Source organism: Caloenas nicobarica, chromosome 17 (assembly GCF_036013445.1).
Source record: "Caloenas nicobarica isolate bCalNic1 chromosome 17, bCalNic1.hap1, whole genome shotgun sequence".
NCBI classification, from domain to species: Eukaryota; Metazoa; Chordata; class Aves; order Columbiformes; family Columbidae; genus Caloenas; species Caloenas nicobarica.
Window position 1 is genome coordinate 10,494,101 of NC_088261.1, and position 22,785 is coordinate 10,516,885.

At 51.6% G+C, this 22,785-nt stretch overlaps 1 protein-coding gene across 1 annotated transcript in view; it reads left to right on the forward strand.

Moving 5' to 3' along the window:
* Window positions 1–22,785, forward strand: part of MTMR4 (myotubularin related protein 4) — a 60,020-nt gene that overhangs the window by 4,886 nt on the left and 32,349 nt on the right. Inside the window, exon 2 of the mRNA XM_065647347.1 lies at window positions 16,923–16,996. Coding sequence (XP_065503419.1) covers window positions 16,994–16,996 — 3 coding nt within the window. The 5' untranslated portion in view covers window positions 16,923–16,993. The remainder of the gene's footprint in view (window positions 1–16,922; window positions 16,997–22,785) is intronic.

The following is a 22,785-nucleotide window of genomic DNA, read 5'->3' on the forward strand; positions in this document are numbered from 1 at the left end:
GGTAAGGACCCTCAAAGCATTTCTACTTCACAGGCCGTTCAATTGCTTGGACTCTGCCAGTCTTTCTGTGCTGGGCTCTGCTGAAACTGCGGGCTGCAGTTTGCATTGTTCCTTCTGGAAGCTTCACAGGGTTTTGTTGTTCTGTTTTATTCTAGAAACTTGTTGAAGTAGCCAGCTTTCTCTGAGTGGATGGGTGCCTTGTGGCAATCCAGCATAAATCTATTCAGTTGCCTCTGTTATTTCTACTGTACTGCCTGGATTCACAGTAATTTTTTTTTTTTTTTTTAAATCTTACAAAGTAACCGGCAGAAGTGCAATTTATTGCTGGAGCGTGACTGGCACGTAGCACCCAGTACCACCAGAGCCCAGCGGATCTGTGTGTCCCTATTTTAATGCGAAGGAGAGGAGGTGTTGTCCTGTTTAGTATCTGGTTTTGGAGTCACATGCAGTTTTGGGAACATCCCACTGAGGGTGCTTGGGGAGAGCATGGCCGGGGCGGTGCCAGTGCTCCCTGCAGCACGGCTCTCGTGCTGGCATCGGCCTGACCCCGGGGGTTTGGGTGGAGGTTTAGGAGGATGTAGGGAGTCCCAGCGTCATTGCTTCTCGCCCGTCAGCATCATTTAGGCTCGTACTTGCTTCTGCTTTCTGGCCAGACTGCACAGCCCCCGTCCTGCCGCCCACCACGTCACCGCTGCAGCTGCCCTGGTGCCCAAGACGCTTCTGTCTTCCTTCTCTAATGCCAGACTGAATTTCCTAGAGGCTAAAATGCTCTCATCTTGCTGAAAACTTTGGAGCAAGCCCGTGGCAGCTGGGTGCAAACTTAAAAAGCCTGCGCTGCCCTGAAGGTCAGACTTGGGTAAGTGGAAGTGAATCTCTGGAGGCACAAAGCCTGGGGAAGCTGAAGGCAGATGTGAAACAGATCAGCCCGTATGTGGTGGGGCAGAGGCCGTGGTTGCGTGGGGGAAAAACGGCTTAATGTGTTTTGGGGGGTTGGTGGGAAGATGCACAGCAAAGAGGGGTTTGGTGAGCTCCTCTGGAAGGATCAGAGAGATTTTTTTTTTTTTTTAAGATGCTTTACATACTGCTGAAGATGCTGTGTCAGCTCTACGTTACCAGTGACTCGGAGTGTTACATTTTCCCTCTGGCTGTGCCAAAGTACAGTTCTTGTCGAAGCTTTTGGAGTGCTGTTGTCAGCTTTCCTGCGCTCCTGGGTGGGTCTGGGCCCTTGTCGGCCCCTCGTTCCCTCTCTGATGCTCCTGCAGTGTGACGAGTGCTGTGACTCCAGGGTTTGTCACAGCCTGATACTTTTATGTCCTCTGCATGTGGGAGTTATTTCCTTTGATGCTGTAGTTCAATGCTGCTTTTTTGTGGTTGGTTTTTTTGGGTGTTTTTTTTTGTTGTTTTTTTTTTTTAAAGCTGAGGTCCTCGTGACACGGAGAACTGCTGCTGGGTTCTGCAGTGACGAGGATCTGCCTGCCCTGGGCAGCCATGTCCCTGCAGTCCCCATGGGTCAGACTGGGATCCCTGCAGGGCAATTAACTCGCTCTCCTTTTTCTTGGATATCAACTTTTCTTTCTGTGTATTTGAATCTTTTGTGCTTCTGGACAATGTGCCCGGTTTCTCTCAGTCCTCTGCAAACACCTCTGTGACCTGCACAAGGCTGTTCTGCCTGCTATGGAAGGGAGATCTTCTGCTTCTAGAAAGTGCCAGCACTTCATATGTCTCTGTCAGGGGACCTGCTGGCTCACATTTTTCATATCCACGCCCTTTACAAGCAGCTGACAAGAGTTAACTACTCCAGGAAAGGAAAGCTGCCCCCGTTTCTGCTCACCTTCTCTGGGGATATCCAGAGGCCATGGATATGTCTGCAAACCCAGCGAGTAGCTGTGGACAGAGAGGGAGGGTGTCTGGACAAAGACAAATCTTGTTTTGCTTGCAGCAAGGGAACTGCTCTGTCTGTGGCCCTGGTTTCCACACGGTGCTGGGGCTCTGTGTGCTGCTTCTGTCCCTTTTGCAGGAAAGGGGACAATGCCGTGTCCGGGGAGGGGACAGAGCTGAGGGCAGCGGTGGCTCTTGGCAGAGACGATGTAGCCTGGCTGAGCTGATGGTCCGTTAACCAAGTGAATTTTGGTGCTGATGCCAGCTCTGATTCTGCTCGGCTCGGGTTGGTACCAGAGCTCGTGTTGGTACAAAGTCTTTATAAAGTAATTTTACTGCTTGATTAAGGGAGTTTTGCCATCCCCAGGATAACTCGGTGCTGTATATCTTCTCCATTCCCACTCCAGCTCCCACGCTGCTGCCCTGCACAGGCTCTTGTTGCATCTAACTCAGGTGAAAAATATATTTTCGTGTTGGGATTTAACCACCTATGGGAAGAGAAAGTACCTTGATTTCAAAGGAGAAGTGCTGGTTTAGGCTGTGAAGTCCCTATTTTCCAGGGAGTTTTGAACCTCTGGTGCGTTATTGTAGTGGCCCTCATAACTAAAGGGAACATAACAGCCAGAACACACAATCTTTTTGTTTGAAGTCCTGTGGTAAGGGAAGCGGCTGCGGTGGGAGACTCCCAGCCGTTGGATGTTTGTGCAGAAATCCCCGAGGGGACCTAAGAGCAAGTCCCAGACTTTCCCTGTAGCTTTGCCAGGTTGCACCATCTTGTAGGGCAGTGTCAAGTGCTGCTGTGCCCGGGGGCAGCGGCACCTCAGGGCTGTTGCTGCGGCAGCTTTGCTCTGATCCTCCTGCTGCTGTTGGCCCAACGGCTGTGACAGCTTCATTTCTGTTCCTCAGCCTGGCAGTTCGATCCTTCGAGTGGGCGTCTGCAGTGCCTGGTGAGAACGCGTGGGAGCTGTGGGGGGGCAGCGGCATTCGGAGAGGTGACCCAGGCAAAATTCGTCTTTTGCTTTAAACATTAAGCAATATGTTGACTCCGTGTTCCTCTATGATGTTTGTGATACTGTGAGCTATCAGGGTGCTGACCCTAGAAGAGCAGACGGTTGCTTTTTGTAGCCCGGTAGGTTGGAAGCGTGAAGAACCGTGCTGGGGAGCAGCTTTTCTGCTTGCTGAAGGTGAGGGGTGAGACTTGGTGCAGGATGCGATAATGAACAGAGTTGCCTCAGGCTGAGATTTGATGGACTTAGTGAGGAGCTGGGCCTGCGGGGAAGCCCCTGCAGTGCTTCAAGACAAATAAACGATCAGAAGAAATGAATGAACAGCCGTGCTTTTGTCTGCAGAATTGGTGATGTCCTTTCTTGTGCTTGTGACTGACTCACACCACTGACTCTTTCCGTTAGGAGAGCTGGCAGCTTCCAGCATCCGAGGGGCTGTGGTCGTTCTAGGGCCTGCAGACGGATTGCAGGCAGCTGCCGAGGGAATGCCGCGGTACCGGGAATGCCGCGGTACCGGCAGGCAGCCAGCGCGGCCGGGAGGCAGATCCGCAGGGGGAACAGATGCCAGAGCTGGAATGTGCCAGCGAGCGCCTCATCCCCCTCCCTCCTGTCCTTTGAGCTGCCTGGGACTGGCATTTCTTAGCTACTCTGGTCTTTGCTCTTTCCCCTTTCTGTAAAAGTTAATACATTCAGTCTGCTGGTCCACAACAGGGTGACCATTAGTCAGCTCTGTGCTCTTGTGGCCCAGGCCAACGGTATCTGGGCTGCATTAAGAAGAGTGTGACCAGCAGGTTGAGGGAGTTTTTTCCTCCCCCTCTGCTCTGACCTGGTGAGGCCGTGTCTGGAGTTCTGGGTCCAGTTCTGGGCTCCCCAGTTCAAGAAGGACAAGGAATTGCTGGAGAGAGTCCAGCAGAGGGACACAGAGATGCTGAGGGGTCTGGAGCATCTTTGTGATGAGGAGAGACTGAGAGAGCTGGGGCTGTTGAGCTGCAGGAGAGAAGCTGAGAGGGATCTGATCAATGGGATCAATATCTCAGGGTGGGTGTCAGAGGATGGAGCAGACTCTGTTCAGTGGTGCCCAACGCCAGGGTGAGGGGCAGCGGGCACAGACTGAAACACAGGAGGCTCCATGTGAACATGAGGAGAAACTTGTTTGCTGGGAGGTGCCAGAGCCTGGAGCAGGCTGCCCAGAGCGGGTGTGGAGTCTCCTTCTCTGGAGACATTCAAACCCGCCTGGCCCGACCTGTGTGATCTGCTCTGGTGACCCTGCGTGAGCAGGGCTGGGCTGGGGATCTGCAGAGGGCCCTGCAACCCAACCAGCCTGGGGTTCTGTGGTTGTGTGCACTCTGCATGTCCCCCCCAGGCAGATGATACCTCTCCACTGCCTCCTCTCTGCGTTTCTATTGGAAAGAGGGTTGCCAAGCACCTTTGGATGCTGGATAAGATGATCCTAGACAGAGCCTGTTTTGTTCAGCAGGGCAAGTAAATGGAGATTATTTTTCAATATAGAAGTGTTGAATGCAGAGATTCTGTGCAGATCTCATTAGGAAACAGCGTGCAGAGCTTTCATTGCCGTTGCTAGATGAGGCAAAAGAGGAAGCAAAAGTGGCTTTGTCCTGTGAAGCAGACTAACAGTTCTGTTTTATAATAAAGCAGACTTGATGAAAAGTGAGAACTCCCTCCCTACCTCTCTTCCTTTCTCTCTCTTTTACTGCATCTTTCCTTCTTCAGTAGGTGTTTCTACTCGAGGAATTTGCAGAAGTACGAGAGGAACTGTTCCGCCTGTGGGCTTGCGTTCTTTTTATTGAAATACAAGAGGAAGTTACTTAGACTTCTCAGGAAAGGTTCGATAGGTCTTGTAGCAGAGGAAGTCACATTTTCAGCGTGTTTTACTAATGACGGCGCAGTCAAAATTGAAGCTGGAACGAGCAGCCGGTTCAACTGTTGGAGTTCCCTGAGGATCCCAGTGCACTCATGCCGCGGGTTGCTCGGCAGCCGCTCCTGCTTCTCCCGCCCCCCAAAAATCACAGGGAAAGGGTTTTTACAGAAGATGGGAAGCAGGACGCCTCCTCGAGTGCTTAATTTCCAAGACACAGCTTTCCGCTCTGCCCGATCTCCATCACCGCCAGCAGCGGAGCGGTTGTGCAGCAGCCCTGGGTGCTGGCTCGTGCTGCGGCGCACGTGCTGAAATTCATACACAATGCTGGGGAAGATCTGGTCACAGCTGAAATTGTCGATAGATCTGCTGCTGGTATCGGCAGCCGTGGGATTTCATCTGTGCTTGTCAGCAATGGGAGAAATTGGCTGTCTCATATTTGAGCAAAAATTGTAAAAATCCCCTTGCCTCCTGAAATTTGTCTTTGTGTTTGGATATAATGTCTGCTGCATTTCATTTTTATCCTAAACCTTTTTGAGGCAAGAATTTGATCCTTAATGAGTTTTAATACAATCAGTTCTTTAAGGTAAGAAATCCCAGACTCTGCTCCTAGCGCTAGAACAATTAGTGTGAGTTGCAGCAGATGAGTATAAATCCTGGGGCTCCTTTCAGCACCGAGTGTGTTCTGTGGTGTCCTCGGCCCTGTCCCGGGGGAGCTGCCAGCGGGGCAGGGACAGCGCCTGGGGATTTGTGTGGCTCTTATGGCTTGATAAGCAGGGGACTTGCTATATATATCGAATTGCCTTCTCTTTCCTTTTATTGATTGCCTGGGGATTTCCCTTTCTAAGAGGGGCTGTCACGGGCAGCACTGGTTTTAGAAGCAGTTAAGCTCGTGGCAGAGAGCAGGCGTGGGGGCAGTTAAGCTCACCTGAGCTTGCTGTCCTGCCCATGTCATTTGAGGTGAGTTTATTAAGAGAAGCAGGTCAGTATGCAAGGTGGATTTCCCTTGATTTTTCTGCTGCTAAATTGCACAAGATTTTTAAAGGCTCCAGATAGATATTAAAGACCAGAGGCTCTAGTTTAACCATCTTGAACAAGAGATTTGGGGAAAGGGGAATTGCTAAAGGCCGGGTTAGGTATTGCTTGGTGTTGGGAGGGAGCAGTGTGATACCACCCCAGAAAAAGCGCCATGAGGTGCAGGTTTCTGAGTTCACGGCTGGGAAGAGCAGCGGTGACAATGCGGAGCTCCCCTCCGGTGACACGGGCAGGATGTCCAGGCTGTCGGCAGAACCCCCCATCAGAAAAGCTGCCCACAAACCCGGCGTTTGCTTGCGCTGGCGGGTTTGACTGCTGGGTGACCGTGCTTAGCAAAAAAATGAGAGATTTCAAGCCGAACACATAATCGAAAGTGAGCTCTTAACATATTAATAACAACTCCTAAGGGTTTTCCTCTCATCTTGTGGTCATCCGTCTTCCTGCGGCTTGATGGTAGAAACCCCGAGCAGATGTTTGTTGCTCTGGTTTAGAGTGTCCTTCCTGTGAAGGTGGAGTTGTGTACTTAATTTGATAATGGTGCAATTATTGCGCGTTTTAGAGAGGAGCTGGGTTTCCAGCAGGAGCAGGAGGAGTGTTCGGCGGAGCCGTGTGTTCCCAGCACGTCTCTAGCGGTTGGATGTTGCTGTCAGACCCTGGTGCAGGATCCTCCTCTGCTGTTTGTGGGGAGGCTACTGGGGAAACTGGGCTTGGTTTGAGTGAGTCGGAGAAGAAATCTCAATGCTCTCTTGTCCTCTCAGACCTGCTCTAGTTTCAGCTGTAGCTTTTCCATGTACATGTTTATGGGGGTAACTAAAAAATGCTTCATTTTATCCCATGGAAAGAAACTACCCCTGAAGAAAACAAGGTCTGGAAATTTTGGCTACAAATAATGATGGTACATGGGCTCTGGCCTGGGTTCCACCTCTGGTCAGCACCACATGCGGAACAAGCCCGGAGGTTTTGGCGCTGAGGAGATGCAGCCGAGCTGGACACATGGCCGTCTCGGGGCTGCCAAACCCAGTTGTTTTGCAGGACCATCCGGGGCATGTCGTCTCCTGGAATAACAGCAATATCGTTTTTTCTTTCAGGCACTGTTTCTGTTGAATCCTGCGGCGGATTCAAGTGTTTGCAGGTACCAGTTTAGTACCAGTTTGGATGCCAGAGCTGTCCTGCCTGGCTTCCAGTTGCCTTTACCCCGAGGGGTATCGTTCCCTCATCAATCCTGTCCTCTGGCTGATGCCTTAGAAACCTTAGGGCTTCTAAAATAATACCGGATGAGTATGTTTACACACCTGTGTAAAAGAGTAATAGGAGTTATATTTGTAATAATAGCAACTGGGCTGAAGTTGTGTTGCTGCTGTTAAGTTAAAATTATTTCGAAGTGCCCAAATGGTGAGTATGAGCATCTTGCAGCTGGGTGCTCTGAGGAACTGTGAGCTCAGCTTGGGAAAGTCGGACTGGTGTGGAGGGGGGTGCAACACGCTTCAGGGCTTTGTCTTCTGATTTCTGAGCCTTCTGGTGCATTTGGGTCACATACTTCAGGCTTTTTTTTTTCCTGCAGTCACAAAGACTGGCTTTCAAAGAAAACCGTGGCTGTCAAAGACTGCACGAGTTGACGGGAATTAAAAGGTGAATTCTCCTGGTGCGTACGAAGAAATAAGTGTTTGCACAGAGACCGGTTTAGACAGCTCTTTTCCAGCCAGGAGACTTGGGATGTGACCTCAGCAGCGCAGGCACAGTTTCCTTAAAGCTGATGCTCCTTCCTTCCTGAGATTGAGTTAAAGTCTGCGCATGGTTGGTCTGGAGAGGGGGAACGGGGCTGCCCAGTGTCCGTTTGTCCCTCTGGGATGCAGGGAGAGGAGCAGGAGCCAGGACTGCAGCTGGGCTGGGTCCATCTGCAGGGCTTTGGGCAGGGACCAGGCAATTGTTTGTAGTTGAATAAAGGCTTAATTGTGACTTGAGATGTCCCAACTGCTGCTTTTTTGCTTTTTTTTTTTTTTTTTTTTTTAAGAAAAGCAAACAAAACTGGAGAACAACGGGCTGGAGTTACAGGGGGCTTTGGAAATATTTCCTGTCTCTGTTAGTCTGATGGTTATGAAGTTCAGCTTGGAGCCTTGGTTGGCTTCGAATCCCTTCTCTGCCGGCTCGGGATGAAAGCCTCGGAGGGCGGGGATGGTGGGGGCTCTTAGTCCTTGTGTCATTGAAATGAAAGAGGGGACTGTCTTGCTTTCTGCTGGTGTCTCAGCTTCTCCCTGGCTGTGATGGGAAATGAATTGGCGATGGCAGCGCATGTGGCATCATGCAGAGCCCTTGCCAGCCCCGTTCTCTGCCAGTTTGTTAGGAAGACGAGGAGGAGGCGGCAGAGGCCGACCTGCCAAGGGAGCATCCCTGGTCTGCTGCTGCCACCTGGTGCCACTGGCTGCCCCCAGCCCCTTGGCTGCTTTGCCTGCAGAACAAGATATTTATTTCCCTGCCACAGCCTTGGCAAGAGAAAGGAGATGGTCTGGAGTAACACACATAAACAATCTTTACTCTGCGGTCCGTGGGGCTTCCTTCGCAGTTACTGCTTTCCCCTTGAAACTCTGATTCCCCTGTCATTAACATAAAGAGTGGAGTCAGCTGGCAGGCAGGCTGCTGGAATTAACTATGCTTAAAATCATGGTGGTGATGGATAGCAGTGCTCATTGGGGGTCTGGCAAAGCGCTGGGCTCTCTTCTTGTCCCTCATAATCCCGCACACCTTGGTGACATCTGGGTGGCACTGCTGGACCCTTCTTGCTGGAGGTGTCCTCTGGGCTGGAGTCTGTCGGTCTGTCTGCCCGTGCGCTGCTGTCTTGCACACAGTGTTAACTGCTTTCTGTTCCTGTGTATCCCCCTCTCCTGACTCCTGGCTGAGCAAGATGTGGCAGAGGAAAGGATGGGAGGGACACAATGGTGCTGGAGAAGTGGTCCTGCAGCTTGGGTGCACCATAAAGATCTCCCCCTCCTCATTTATTCACTGTTTTGGAAAAAAAGTTATTAGGCAGCTTTGATAGTGTCCCCAGGCTAAGCTGTTCCCTGGGCCTGGAGCACAGAGGTGGGTCGCAGGTCTTTACTATATGCACATCTCTGGCCCAGCCTGGCAAGTCAGGCATTTTTCCAATTCTGGTGGTATTTTCCTCCCCGTGAACTCTAGTCTTATTTTCCCATTTCCCCCTCCAGCTCTCTCCACACTCTCTTCTACAATCCTGCATCCTTCCTTCCATGGCTGCTGCTTTCCCTGTCCCGTCCCCCTCACACTCCTCACTTCTGCACCGGTCACCAGCACAAACCCCCAAACTGCCCATGCCCCAGGTCCTCAGCTCCAGCAGGGACCCCTGGTGCCACCATTGTCTCTGCCCTCAGCGTCTGTTTCTGTTCCCAGGTTCTGCAACCTCCAGCCCATCTCTCCTCTCATGTATTTACTTCTCCAAAACTCTTGCCGTCGGTTCTCACCTCGGCAGCGATGGCTGCACGCCGGGCCCGTCTGCAGCCTCGCGGGCTCGAGGCTCGCGTCGGGTCTGCTCTTCACTAAACAGGAGCTTTGCTTTTGTCAGGCATTAAGCAAAACACTTTATCAACGTCCCCTCTTCCTTCTCTGCACTTCCCACACGCTCTTCTCCTTTCCCTGCACCAGGCACAAGTTCTCTGGTTTGTCCTCTGACCCTGTGCTGTCCCTCCCTCCCCATTACACCATTCTCCTTCTCCTTTATTCTCAATTTTTCTCCTGCCTTTGAATCCTTCCCCATGCTGTGTAGTTTCTCTCTTGCTCCTGCTCACCTCCTGTGATTGATTTATTTAGTTTTTTCTTTTTCTTCCCTGCTTTCCTGGTAAGTCTCCTGTACACCGTCTGCTCAGACTGAGGTCCCTTGTCTCCTCAACCTGCCTTGCCTGCTGTACTAGCACTGCTGGTGCAAAACCCTTGAGCTTGGAAAAACCTCCAGATTATTCCCACCCCCTTCACCATTTGGGAGGTTTGTCTCTGTGGCAGTTGTGCTCCTGAAATCCCTTCCCTGAACTGGCTTTGCCCATTTTCTCCCTTGCTCTGCAGCTCCTCCAGCACGTCTTTAGCAATCTGCTCTCCCGACGTGGCTCTGGTTTCTGTCCTCCTGTCGCTCTGCGTTCTCTGTAACCTTATCTACACATTTAACCACCCTCCTTTGCAGCTGGCACATGCGTAGGCTGGTTTTTCTTTCCTCAATTCCCAGCTCTCGGGCAAGCAGGGCTGGATAACCTGTCCCCATGTCACCTGCCTGACTCCGTGACCGGTAACGCTGCTGTTTTGGAGGACGGTGTCTGACAGCCCTGTGTAAATTTGGACTGAGAATGTGCACAAGGACTAGCAACGCACTAGCCAAACCTGGGGATGTTTCTGAGGGCCAAAAGGTGAATTTCTGCTGTAGGATGGTGCTGTGTAGTCGGGAGCTTTCCCCGCTCTCTGCAGCCCTGCGAAGAGCTGCCGTGTCCTCGGCTCATCTCTTGGCTGCGATCACCGTGTTTGAACCTGGGGTGTTCCTGAGTAGAATGCAAGAGGAGCCTAATGACTTTCCAAAGAGGTCTGGATGGCTTTTAAATAAGAAGGGAAGCACTTTCCAGGCATTTTAATAACGAACCGACTCAGACTGGATGGCCGGGAAGGGTTTACGAGCTGTTACCCTATGCCAGCTGCCGTGGTAGCCGCGGTTCAGCCGGGTGGGTCAGCTCTTGGGCAGGACGTGGGTCTGTGCTGTGGGCCGAGCAAGGTGATGTCCATGCTGTGCTGCTTGTTGGTCTGAGACCATCCCCTGGTACTGGGGACGGAGAACGCGTTATCCCCTGGGAGAAGGTCTCTCGCCCTCCCAGGCGGGGCGACTCTCGTGCTCTGTCACCCCGAGCCCGGGGAGAGCAGCCGGAGGGGGCTGTGCCCAGGGCAGCCTGTGGGGATTCAAACCTGCACGTAAATAAGTATCTGATCTGGTCGAAGCACTCCAAGTAGTAAAAAAGCCAACTTTTTTCATCAGCCTGATGGAATCTGTCCAACTCTGAAACTTCATCTACCAGGAATTGGATCAAGTTATATCCTTGTCAGCTGAGTTGCCCAGAGCTCACTATACTTTGCACAAATATTTCAACATACTGAGCAAGTCTCCTCTCTCTGTTTTTTCTTTTTTTTTTTCTTTTTTTTTTTTTTAAGCTGCATATGTGAGCTTGTTTTGCTTTGTGTCACTAGATTGGTTTTGTCTTTCTGCTTCCACCTTGCTGTCTGAGCTTTGGCAGTTACAGCCACAACCCCGCTGACAGAAATGCCATCGATTCGCTGCCTCTGCCACTTCCTACTTTTATATATTATTGCAGGAGACTCTTTGCTGCTCCTTGTCCAGCAGCTTTCACGGACGTGGCTCTGGGGTTTTCTAAGGTACATGAGCTGGAAAGCAGCAGCTCTTCATCTTGTGGGTAATTGTGGATCTCTGGATTCGTACCTTGCTCTGCTTATACCCGCATGCAGTTAAATTACAATTGCTTTAGCGTTGCAGAGCAATCTGAATACTTGCGCAACTTGTCAACATCATCTGGAGTTTCTGTGACATTCCCAAGCTCTGGTAGCCCAATCTTTTCTTTTAATAGTTATTCATCAGTAAAAGTTTTTTCTTTTGGAAGACCAGCTGGTAGCAGCATTCATTAGAAACAGCCCTCAGACCTGTAATTTTGCTTAAAATAACAAAGACTGTCCCGTACAATCTGCTTTGCATGTAACTATGTGGTCTGGCAATTATATTTTTAGCCTCTAATTAGTTGAGCGGTCTGAGATGGCTGTTCTGTTTCATTTGGTTTCAAAATAGGCTAATAAGGTTCCTGGTTATTTCTTCTAACATCTCCTGTTTAATATCGGGGCTTGTTTTTCCCCACTAAGTGCATCAGGACTAACTCTCCCATTTTAGCTGAAATTAAAACAAAGTCTTTGCCTGGGGCAGGCACCAAGTGCGAGGAGCTTCCCTCCAACTGCAAACAATTGGCCGAGTTTTATATGCAATTAAAACCCAGCCTGGTAGCGGGAAGCGCAGCGCTGCCAGCGGGGCCACCCACCTCGCCCAGGGCGTGCGCCGAAAACCGCGACACAGCAGCGCTAACGAGGCCGGGAGCCATAATGAGCGACTGCTGCATTTCCACCTTTCGTGTGTGCGTGAAATACTCCTGTGTGCCCCGACAGGCACCCGTCCCCCCGGGGATTGCAGGAGCGGCCTTGCCATTCCTTGTTATTCAGCCTTTTCCTAAGCCTGGCTTGCTGTTGTTAAGCTGTGCTCGAGGCAGGGCTGTTAAGCTTTTCCCAAGCCGTTCTGTGGGGCTCTGGCAAACACACAGGTGAAGCAGCGATATGCTTTCAGGGCACCTCTGTGAGATGTGGGGAGGCAGAGAGGGAGTCAACATTTCTTCTGATTTCCAACAGCCTCGTTGTTTGCTTGGACAGTCGGGTTTTCCGGCGCACGTACAGTTTAGATTGCACCTTGACTTGTCTTGCAGCTGAGAGGCAACCCGGTGTTTGCGTCCAGGGCTGCGATCCAGAAAATGGAGAATAGTCACTGGTCCGCTGTGAAATGTCTGGCTCAGGTGGTGGCCGAGCGTCCCCAGGGAGGACGGTGGGTCCAGCTCTGCGGACAGAGCTCTGTCCTGTCCTACTCCTGCAGCCCCCGTGTCTCCTTTAGCACCTGCAGCAAACAAGAGCAGAGGTTTCAACACAGCCACTGCTTCAGTCTCCACCGTTCTGTTTGACACTGAGAGAGGCAAAAATCCCTGGAGGAAAGCAGGCGGTTGTGTAACAAAGTGTGCAATAACACCGTGAGTCACACGGGCAAGAGGGCTACGGGAAGAGCAAATTAAGATTTTTATGAGTGTTCTCAACTCTGACATTTCTTTATTATCTGAGGGTTTGGCTCTGGGACTAATAGTTCCAGGGTAGGATACAGGCTGTAAAAATGCTTGAGGGAAGTGAGTTATTTTCTCTGGTTCCCCAGCCCGGGTGCGTCGGGCAGGGCTGGGCGGCGGGGCCGGCGCTGCTGGTGTCGGTGCGCAGGGCAGTAGGACACCAGCCCTGTGCTCTGCCCGGGACTGCTCAGCAGCAGAACAGCAGGAGGCTCTGGGCTGTGCTTCCCATCCATGCGTGAAAGGGCTTTGTGCTCTTTTATCTCTTCTCCAGTTTCATCCTTTTTTATCTTGTCTTTGTCTCTGGTCCCCTCTTCATTTAACTCAGCAGCATCGGCCTCCGCCTTGGCTGCGCATAGCAGGGGCCAGCTGCAGTGCAACCCCCGTGACCGAGATTTTAGGAGAGCTTCTGACCTGGATTTTGGGGGAAACCACTCCTTGAGCGGCTGTAAAGCCACGTGTGATTCCAGAGGAGAGGTGGTCGGTGCCGACCTCGTGTTTGGCAGCGGTGCGGGGTGGCAGCTGCCATCCTCCCTCCCGGGGCTGGGGACTGACCGCTGGGCTGGAAATCACAGTGGCAGAGCTGGGAGCCAGTCGAACACGCCAGCTTTGGAAAGGAGGAGGGTGACAGCTGGGGGCCAGCAGGATGAGCATGAGCCAGCACTGGGCCCTTGTGGCCAGGAAGGCCAATGGGACCTGGGCGGGGATTAGAAGCGGGGTGGTCAGTAGGTCAGAGAGGTTCTCCTGCCCCTCTACTCTGCCCTGGTGAGGCCACATCTGGAATATTGTGTCCAGTTCTGGGCCCCTCAGTTCCAGAAGGACAGGGAACTGCTGGAGAGAGTCCAGCGCAGAGCCACGAAGATGCTGAAGGGAGTGGAGCATCTCCCGTGTGAGGAAAGGCTGAGGAGCTGGGGCTCTGGAGCTGGAAAAGAGGAGACTGAGGGGTGACCTCATTCATGGGGATCAATATGGAAAGGGGGAGTGTCAGGAGGATGGAGCCAGGCTCTTCTGGGTGACCACCAGTGACAGGACAAGGGGCAATGGGTACAAACTGGAACATGGGAGGTTCCATTTAAATATGAGCAGAAACTTCTTCATGGTGAGGGTGCCAGAGCCTGGCCCAGGCTGCCCAGGGAGGTTGTGGAGTCTCCTTCTCTGCAGACATTCCAACCCGCCTGGACACCTTCCTGTGTAACCTCATCTGGGTGTTCCTGCTCCGGCGGGGGGATTGCACTGGATGAGCTTCCGAGGTCCCTTCCAATCCCTGACATTCTGCGATGTTGTGAGACAGGGGGATGTGTTTGAGCTGCCAGCGGAGGAGTACGTGGAGCTGCACAAGCGCAGGAGTGACAGTGCCCACGGACGGGTGGGCTGGGCCAGGTGTAACTTGGGAGGCCCAAGGCTTTCCTTGGTGGTACAAGCAGCACTTGGGTTTTTGTGGTATCACCCCATAAATCCTCAGGAGCCCCTTCAGCTCCATGGCTGCCCTGGCCCAGGCGGCTCTGGGGCAGAGGAGCGGCCGCATTCCTGCACGCTGAGCTCAGCGGCTGCAGGAGTCCCGGCCGAGCCGCTTCCCCTTGTTCCTGCTGGGCTTCCAGGATTGGCCTGGGGGATGGGAGCGAGGAGGAGCATCCTCCAACCTGACGTAGCCAAAGAGAATCACAGTTTCTAGCGATTACCGACTTCTCCTAGGAGGGAGGAAGTGAGAAACTGAAGTGGCCTTTAGCAGCAATAGAACGAGTTGGTACAAAGTGTGCTGCAGGAAAAGTACTCGTGTGCCACTCGGTGTGACCAATAATTCAGGTATCTTCAGACTAGTGAACAAAACATTTTACTTCCCTTGCTAACTGTGCTTTTCACCAAATTTGTAAGTCACCAGAGGCAGCGACTCTTTCGAGGGGCTTTGTAAGCTGCTACTAGATTTTATTTATCTCTATATGAAGCCTGATCTGTGTGGTCATTTTGCCAAATAGTGGAAAAAAGGCTTTGATAGTTGAAAAAAGGCTGGATGTGGGTTTGAAGGGTTTGAAGCATCGCAGTATTTGGCTTTTTTTCTCTTTTCCTAGAAAAAACGCTGATTCCCATTGTGGGTTTTTTTCATATTTTCCTGAAACTGGGTGATCTGCTTTTCAATGGAAGTTCATTTAGTGCACAAGTTTTCAATCCCTTCTGCACTCCCATTCCTTTCTCCTGTCTTTTCTCGTCGAGTGCGTGGCAGGGCATGAGAAATGACCTGGAAGTACGAGGGTGGTTATTCCTCCCTGACGACACTGGGGGAGCGCGGCGGGTGAAGGACTCAGTGCTGCTCACTCGCGATGGAGGTAACATTTCAAAGACTCCTTGGTGCTGGCATTGAGCTGTGGGTGTCAAACTTTGCTTAATGCTGGGCTGCGGAGGAAACCCCTGAGCGGGCAGGAAGCCTTGAGCAAGGATTCAGAAATGTTTGTGTAGCTGGACCTGGTTCCACGATGGTGGAAGGAAGAGTCATTCTCAGCTGGGGTATGTTGTGCAGGATGTTTAGACGCTCTCGAATTCCACTGAAAAAGGGTGGATTTAGAACAGATATGAGGCCCCATCTGGAGTTCTGGGTCCAGTTCTGGGCTCCCCAGCTCAAGAAGGACAAGGAATTACTGGAGAGAGTCCAGCAGAGGGACACAGAGATGCTGAGGGGTCTGGAGCATCTTTGTGATGAGGAGAGACAGAGAGCTGGGGCTGTTGAGCTGCAGGAGAGAAGCTGAGAGGGATCTGATCAATGGGATCAATATCTCAGGGTGGGTGTCAGAGGATGGAGCAGACTCTGTTCAGTGGTGCCCAACGCCAGGGTGAGGGGCAACGGGCACAGACTGAAACACAGGAGGCTCCATGTGAACATGAGGAGAAACTTGTTTGCTGGGAGGTGCCAGAGCCTGGAGCAGGCTGCCCAGAGCGGGTGTGGAGTCTCCTTCTCTGGAGACATTCAAACCCGCCTGGCCCGACCTGTGTGATCTGCTCTGGTGACCCTGCGTGAGCAGGGCTGGGCTGGGGATCTGCAGAGGGCCCTGCAACCCAACCAGCCTGCGGTTCTGTGGACAAATTCCTCCCCATGAGGGTGCTGAGGCCCTGGGACAGGCTGCCCAGAGAAGATGTGGATGTTTCCCTTCCAACCCAAACCGTTCTGTGCTTCTATGATTTGTTGACGTTTGTATTTCATCTAAGGAGGAAAAAACTTTACACCAAATAGAAGCAAAAGTTACCAAAGTCGTTGAGGAATCCTGGAGCTCTGGCATCCTACAGGCTGCTGGTAACTGGCAAAAATCAGGTTTGCTTGATGCGCTCTAAGCCGTTCAGGCCAAGCTTAAATACCGAGCATCCCCACTTAAAACATTGTTATTTGAACAGAAATGCTGGGACACGTGTGTGCAGATTTCTGTGCTGTTTGTGCACCCAGCAAGGGGACAGGAGTGCACAGAGCAGCTATGGAGCTGCCGACCCCTTCCAGCCACAGGGTTTAATTGTGTGTAATTGGTGTATGTGGGGCTGACAGAGCAGAAAGTGGAATTTGGACAGGTGAGAGATGTTGGTGATCAAATGATCCCATATCGGAGAGATTTGGCAGAACCTCGAGGAAGGGTCTCTTCATGGACATCCCAGGATCTGCCTGTGGGACCATCCAGTGCTGTTGAAAGGTTCTTCTCGGAGCAGGACCTTGCTCAGATCTCGCTCCTTGTCTTTTCCCCTCCTCTCAAACGCCTCCTGTGACCAGTCCCGCTGCTAACGGGGGAAGTTGGCAGAAGGGGCCGCGAGTTTTCACGTGGCACTTTGAGCTCTGGCATCCTGCGCCACCTCCTGGGCACCTGAAATGGGATTTTTAGAGGCGATTTCCCCCCAAGACACCAGCAATCTTCTACAAGCACCTGAGTTTCATATGAAGAAGGATCCTCCTCAGGTCCTTGAACCGTAATGACCAAATCTTTCTTCCCTGAGCCCCCTCCGGTGCTGCCCAGAGGTGTTTTTGGTACCTTTGGGTGTGTTGTGCATCGTGTCCGACCAAGAGGCTTTGGTGTCGCTCTGCGATGCTGAATCTGATTTCCAGCAGCTCCTGGAAAGGGCACTAAGCAGAGGTTGGCAGTGATAGTACAGCATTGGGCTCTTGCTTTTTTCCCCTCTGTGTTCATGCTGAAGTATCATTTCTGTTGATCTAAACTTCTCCTCTGGTTTATCTTTCGTTTGCTGCAGGTGAGACCAGTGGCAGAACAAGAAGAGACTGAGCTGTGATTGAACCAGGAGGTTTTGAACGGTGTCTGAGGATGGTGAGTACATACTCCAGTCTGTCTCTGTCCTCTGTGGGTGGTTTTCAGCTTTCCTTGTGTGTCCAAATCTTGTACTGCTGCCAAATGTATGAGAATAAATATGAGAATGGGAAAGAAGAGTGCTCGTATATTATATTATGTATTATATAGAATAATATAGTGTAGAGAGCTTTTATTACTGTCGCCAAGATGCTGTTGGTAGGACAGGTTTACCCTTAAATCTTTTATTGGAATATACCAGGAAAAAAGTAAGACTGGAATCCTCTTCTGCCTCCTTGGACTACTGACATAGTTATTTAGGTTTTGTGGCTTACTGATTTCTTTTTGCTTTAAAACTTGATGTTGAGCTTTCTCATTCTGTTCCTCAGTCACCTCTCAATGAAGATTTAACACCACGTTAATAACGTGCTCTGGTGCCACCAAAGTAGCAGAATTTTCAGGATAATTAGTCGCAGAAAAATACAATATAAAAGAATCTGGAAAGGCTGGAACACAGCCAGACCAGCCAGATTGCTGATAAACTCAGATCAAGTGCCTCTGATGCAAGAAATAACCCAAAATACATGCGATCTGATGAGAGGAAGAAAGCCGGAGACCAGGAATGTTGAAAAATATGCTGCAGGTGTTGTTAGGGCAGTGGTTTGAGAGGGTTTTGCAGGCGACACGGAGACCTGTGGGTGCCGGAGCCCGAGTGTTGCTGCAGCAACGCGGGATCAGCAGCAGCTCCGCGCTCGCCGCTGCCAGGAACGAGTCGTCGTGTCGGGAGGAGCGCAGAGGAGAACAGCAGAGACGGTCAGAGGGCTGGAAATTCAAATTGAGGACATGAAAATGAGGTTAAACGTGTGAAAATAAAAATAAAATCTGGCAGGCTGCTCAAGGAAATAGTGACGTCTCCTGTGGGATTGTCCCCCGTGTGATCTGTTAACAACTGGAATAGAAAAGGAAATGTGCTCTCTGCACTAATTGCACTGTCAGCTCCAGTAGCTATGCACGCAGCAATTTTTGCTGTAGTCCCTATCCTGATACTCCCTGGTTTGGCTTCAAGGTCTCTTGTGCTTTCAGTCGGAACAGCTTCAGGTTGAGGAGCTTGCTGTGGGGTGGAGAGATGAAAGTTTGTCCTTGTTGTGATCTGGGAAAGTGTGTGACCCTTCAGACTGATGTTACCCTGGTGGCAGATTGTAAAAGACCCAATGACTTCTCAGTATGAGACTGAGATGAGACTGGTGCAAATGTATCCAGATATCAACGAAAAAGAAAAGGGTGAATAAAAATGGAAAATACATCAAAAATCCCTCCAGGAAACACAGGTTGTGCAGGGTAGTCCCTCTTGCTTCGTTTTTGAACCTGCCCTATGTTGTTTCAGTTGATGGTCCCCAGTTCTTGTATTGAGATTGGTGAAGTGCGGTGCTGCCCGTGGGCATCTCCGTGGCCTTTGGGGGTTGTAGATCTGTCACATTCCAAATGGGCATCTGAAGAGCTCTAGTCTTCTAAATTCTTCTCTATAGAGAAGCCATCTCTAATCCTTGTCACCCCTCTCCGGACCTTTATTCTCTTTGGGGTGCATAGACTGGAACTGGGGACTTACTAAAACATGGAAGCTTTTGCTTTTCGCTGTGCTCCTTTCCTGTGTCTTAACAGATACTCATCCTGACCTGGCCCTGGCCCACCCTTAGTTGTAACTGTGGATGGTTTGGTCTCTTCTAGACAAGAGGGTCTTCTGCTCCTTATGCATACCTGAAGATGACTTTCCAGTGTCAAAGGACCTTCTGAAAAGGGTTTATGGGTTTTTCATATATTATTAAGAGATTCCTTTGTAGTTTTTTAATTTTTTTTTTCCTTTTTGGGAATCAATGAAAACCCCCCACCTCCTCACCCACTGTTTTAGGAAGAGAATATCAGCTTTTTGTCTCCTTTGGCAAGGGAGAGAAAAAAACTTATAATTGCGAGCTGTAGGAATAAGCACTTGCCTCCACCTGCTTCGGAGTTTCTGTCAGCAGTTGGAGGCGGGGACCTGCTGCAAACTCTTGACAACCTCCTCTGAGTCCCTTTGCTGCCTCTCGGGAAGGTCGTGACTGCTGGGTTGAGGGCAGGTCTGCAGGGAGGGCTGGACCTGAGTTCTGCTTGATGGACCATCTGCAGGGTTCTCTGCCAACCCTTCGGGGCTGGACTTCTCCAGGCAGCTGGTGGGAGGGTTGGCTGGAAGCCCCGTTCCCCGCAGGCATGTGGAGCGCTCTGGTAATTCCCCAGGAGCTCTGCAGTCAGAGGACACAGCACCAATGCTGCCTGAAAGCTGCTCCCGTCTCAGCAGCACCCGACTCTGGATGTGTCACCAGCTGCTCTCCCCTTTCTGCTGCTACAAATGCCTGGTGTAGCGTTGGGTAGGAGCTTGGTTGGCTTTCATTGTACGACTCTTCTCATTTCTTCCCCAAAGACTAGCTGCTGCTGAATATGACCTTGAAGGCAGTGGGTAGTGGTGGTTTAATCCTTAACTCTGGCTAATGAAGTCCTAATGAGCACCCAGCACCTTCCCAGCACCCCAGGCTGGTTGGGTCGCAGGGCCCTCTGTAGATCCCCAGCCCAGCCCTGCTCACGCAGGGTCACCAGAGCAGATCACACAGGTCGGGCCAGGCGGGTCTGAATGTCTCCAGAGAAGGAGACTCCACACCCGCTCTGGGCAGCCTGCTCCAGGCTCTGGCACCTCCCAGCAAACAAGTTTCTCCTCATGTTCACGTGGAGCCTCCTGTGTTTCAGTCTGTGCCCGCTGCCCCTCACCCTGGCGTTGGGCACCACTGAACAGAGTCTGCTCCATCCTCTGACACCCACCCTGAGATATTGATCCCATTGATCAGATCCCTCTCAGCTTCTCTTCTGCAGCTCAACAGCCCCAGCTCTCTCAGTCTCTCCTCATCACAAAGATGCTCCAGACCCCTCAGCATCTCTGTGTCCCTCTGCTGGACTCTCTCCAGTAATTCCTTGTCCTTCTTGAACTGGGGAGCCCAGAACTGGACCCGGTTCTGCAGATGTGGCCTCACCAGGGCAGAGCAGAGCGGGAGGAACAACCTCCCTCGACCTGCTGGTCACACTCTTCTTAGTGCACCCCAGGTACCATTCGCCTGGGCCACAAGAGCACAGAGCTGACTAAGGGTCACCTCATTGTTGACCAGAACCCCCAAGTCCTTAATACATAGCTTAATTAATTACGTAACTTAATGCCCTCAATACATTACTTAAAACTAACCTGGCAGGTAAGTTGGTGCGAGGTTCTGCGGCTCTGCCGGCAGCTCCGGGCTCGGCTCTCGCCGCACGCCCCGCAGCTCCGGCAGCGTTCCCTTTTCTCACTGCCGGGGACACTGCGGCTGTGGACACCTGGATTTCCACGATGGCTCATACCCTTTGGAGGGGTCCGTGACCGTTCGTCTGGGTGGGGTTTTGCAGCTCAGCCATCCCTCATCCCCTCTTGCTGGTGTACGGAGTCGACAGCCCTCAACTCCTATCCTTTCATCCCTCTTCTCAAAGGCTTCTTGCTTCATGTTTCTGTTTTGCCCTCACCTCTGGGCACCTTTCTGAGCAAATCTTAAATGCAGTATTGCAGTTCTAGAACCTCTTCTGTGGGCCTGTAAAGATGAAAAGGTGGCACTCACCGTCCCAGTCCTGATTTACAGGGTATAAAATACTAACTTTTCTTTCATACAAGTTCAGGGATTTATTTCTGGGAGGCCGCCTCAGTGGCTCAGCAACCCTCCAGTTCACCCAAGGACCTCCTTAGGCTTTGAGGAACCAAACTATTTTTGTAGAGGGACCTGAAACAAAGATGCTGTTGTGCAACAAAGGTAGAGAAGGCAGCACAAGAAGTTCTGTTGAGCACAACTAGTCAGCTCTCGCGTCACCTTCTGTAGCTCCCCTGCATAGGTAGTGGAGAGAAATAGAAATACGTGTCTGAGTGCAGGTCACCTCACCGTGGAGTAGGTATCTGCTAAGCAGGAGGATAAATTTTAACTTTTAGGATAAGATAAATGATACAAGTCTCTCCCTTCCATTCCTTGCCTGTTAAAAGATCTTGATAACCAGGTCCTACCTTGATCTTCATGACAAATATTCAGACCTGGACAGATACACTAGAGCACCTGATAACGCCTCTGCTGCCGGCGGGGCTCGGTGACCGCAGGAGCCCCAGGCTGTCGGGCAGAGCTGTGCTGGCTCCTGTTGATTTGACTGATGTCCTGGCAGCACCTGTCATGGAAGTCGCCGCCTCCTGCCGGGTTTCCTGTGGTTTTCCTCCAGCTGAGGCAGATCGGGGCAGCTTGTATGCTGTACGAGCTACCAGGGACAGGGCTGTGGGTTCAGATCTCTGCCACCCATCGCCATAGCCCCTTGTGTTCCCTCCTCTCTGTCTGCAGGGTGATGCTGTGGTGATGAAAAGTTCACCCTTAATATCTAGAAGGGGTAGAAGTGGTGCCCTCTGCCTAACAAGAGAGTGCTCACAGTAATCTTATTGGTGATGCCAAGAAGAAATGGAGGATAAAGATATGTCAGGGTTGGGAAGGGCACACCTGTGCTGGTGCTGGCACCTCCCTGCAGTAGACTGGACCAGTTTCCCCTGTCCCACTCTTTTGCTGCTTCCACCTTTCTGCAAGCGACGGGCTCTGCCAGCACCTGCTCGTTGAACCCCCCTGGCTGTGTCTCATGGAAAGCTGGACCAGCCGCTGACTAAAAGATGCAGTTCAGGGTGTTGACCAGCTCCAGGCCAGGAGAGCGATGTCACCATCACGGTGGGTGTCCCGTGCTCCCGGTGTCACCATCATGGTGCCTGTCCCATGCTCCCGGTGTCACCATCATGGTGCCTGTCCTGTGCTCCTGGTGTGATTCCCTGGACGTGTCAGTCCAGGTGTGGACCCTGTGCTGCGGGCTGGGCTCCTGGTGCGTGCCGGCACATCTCCATGGGGAATATCGTCTCCCTCGGAGGCTGCGGGATGGTCCCTCACGTGCCAGCCGTATTTTTGCGGAGCGCTGTGCTTTCTCAGAGCCTCCAAATCCCTTCTGGGACCTTCACGAGAAGTTGTATACTGTTTGTGTGGAGGGGTAGGAGGAGCAGCATGGGAGGGAGCTGCTGAGCATGAGCAGCGTGCATTGTGAGTGGGAGGAGAAGGGGTTAATTACTGCAAACTGGTCTTAAGAACATGCTGCCCATGTTATATTCGCCTCTTCTTTTCCTCAAAGAATGTGAGGCCTTTAGGGTGGTTGTGGTTGGGAGAAAACGAGGGAGGTTTCTCTCTGCCCCTGCATGAATGTGCATATGCACGACACTCAGAGGAGCCCAGTTCTGTGAAAATAACCTTGTCTTTCATGTTCGGTCTGCTGGTGGTTCGTGATAAGGAGCAAATACCAGCTGTTCAGCCAAGGAGGCATCTGAGGTGGCGTTCAGGAGCTCCTTCCAGCTCTGCCAGCCAAACCAGGCTGTGAGCACTCGGCGTTCCCGTGCCCGGCAGCAGGCGGCCTCGCTGCTACCGCTCCTGTCCCCGTCTGGTCGATGGCACGGGAATGAGAGCAGGTACTCTGTGAAACATCGGAGGAAGGGGTGAATGCGGTGGAGTTTGAATCTGGTTCCTCTAATTCTGTGAGCCTCTGAGACGGTGCTGAACTTCAGGGCAAGGTCTGTGTCCGCTCTGCACCAGGCACAGCTCTTGTGTGGAAGTTTCTAAGCCATGTGTGGGTCTTTTTTCTAATGCTAAAAGTGCAAAAATATTTCAGTTAAAATAGGAGAACATCTATTTCTGGATGTTCAGGTCATC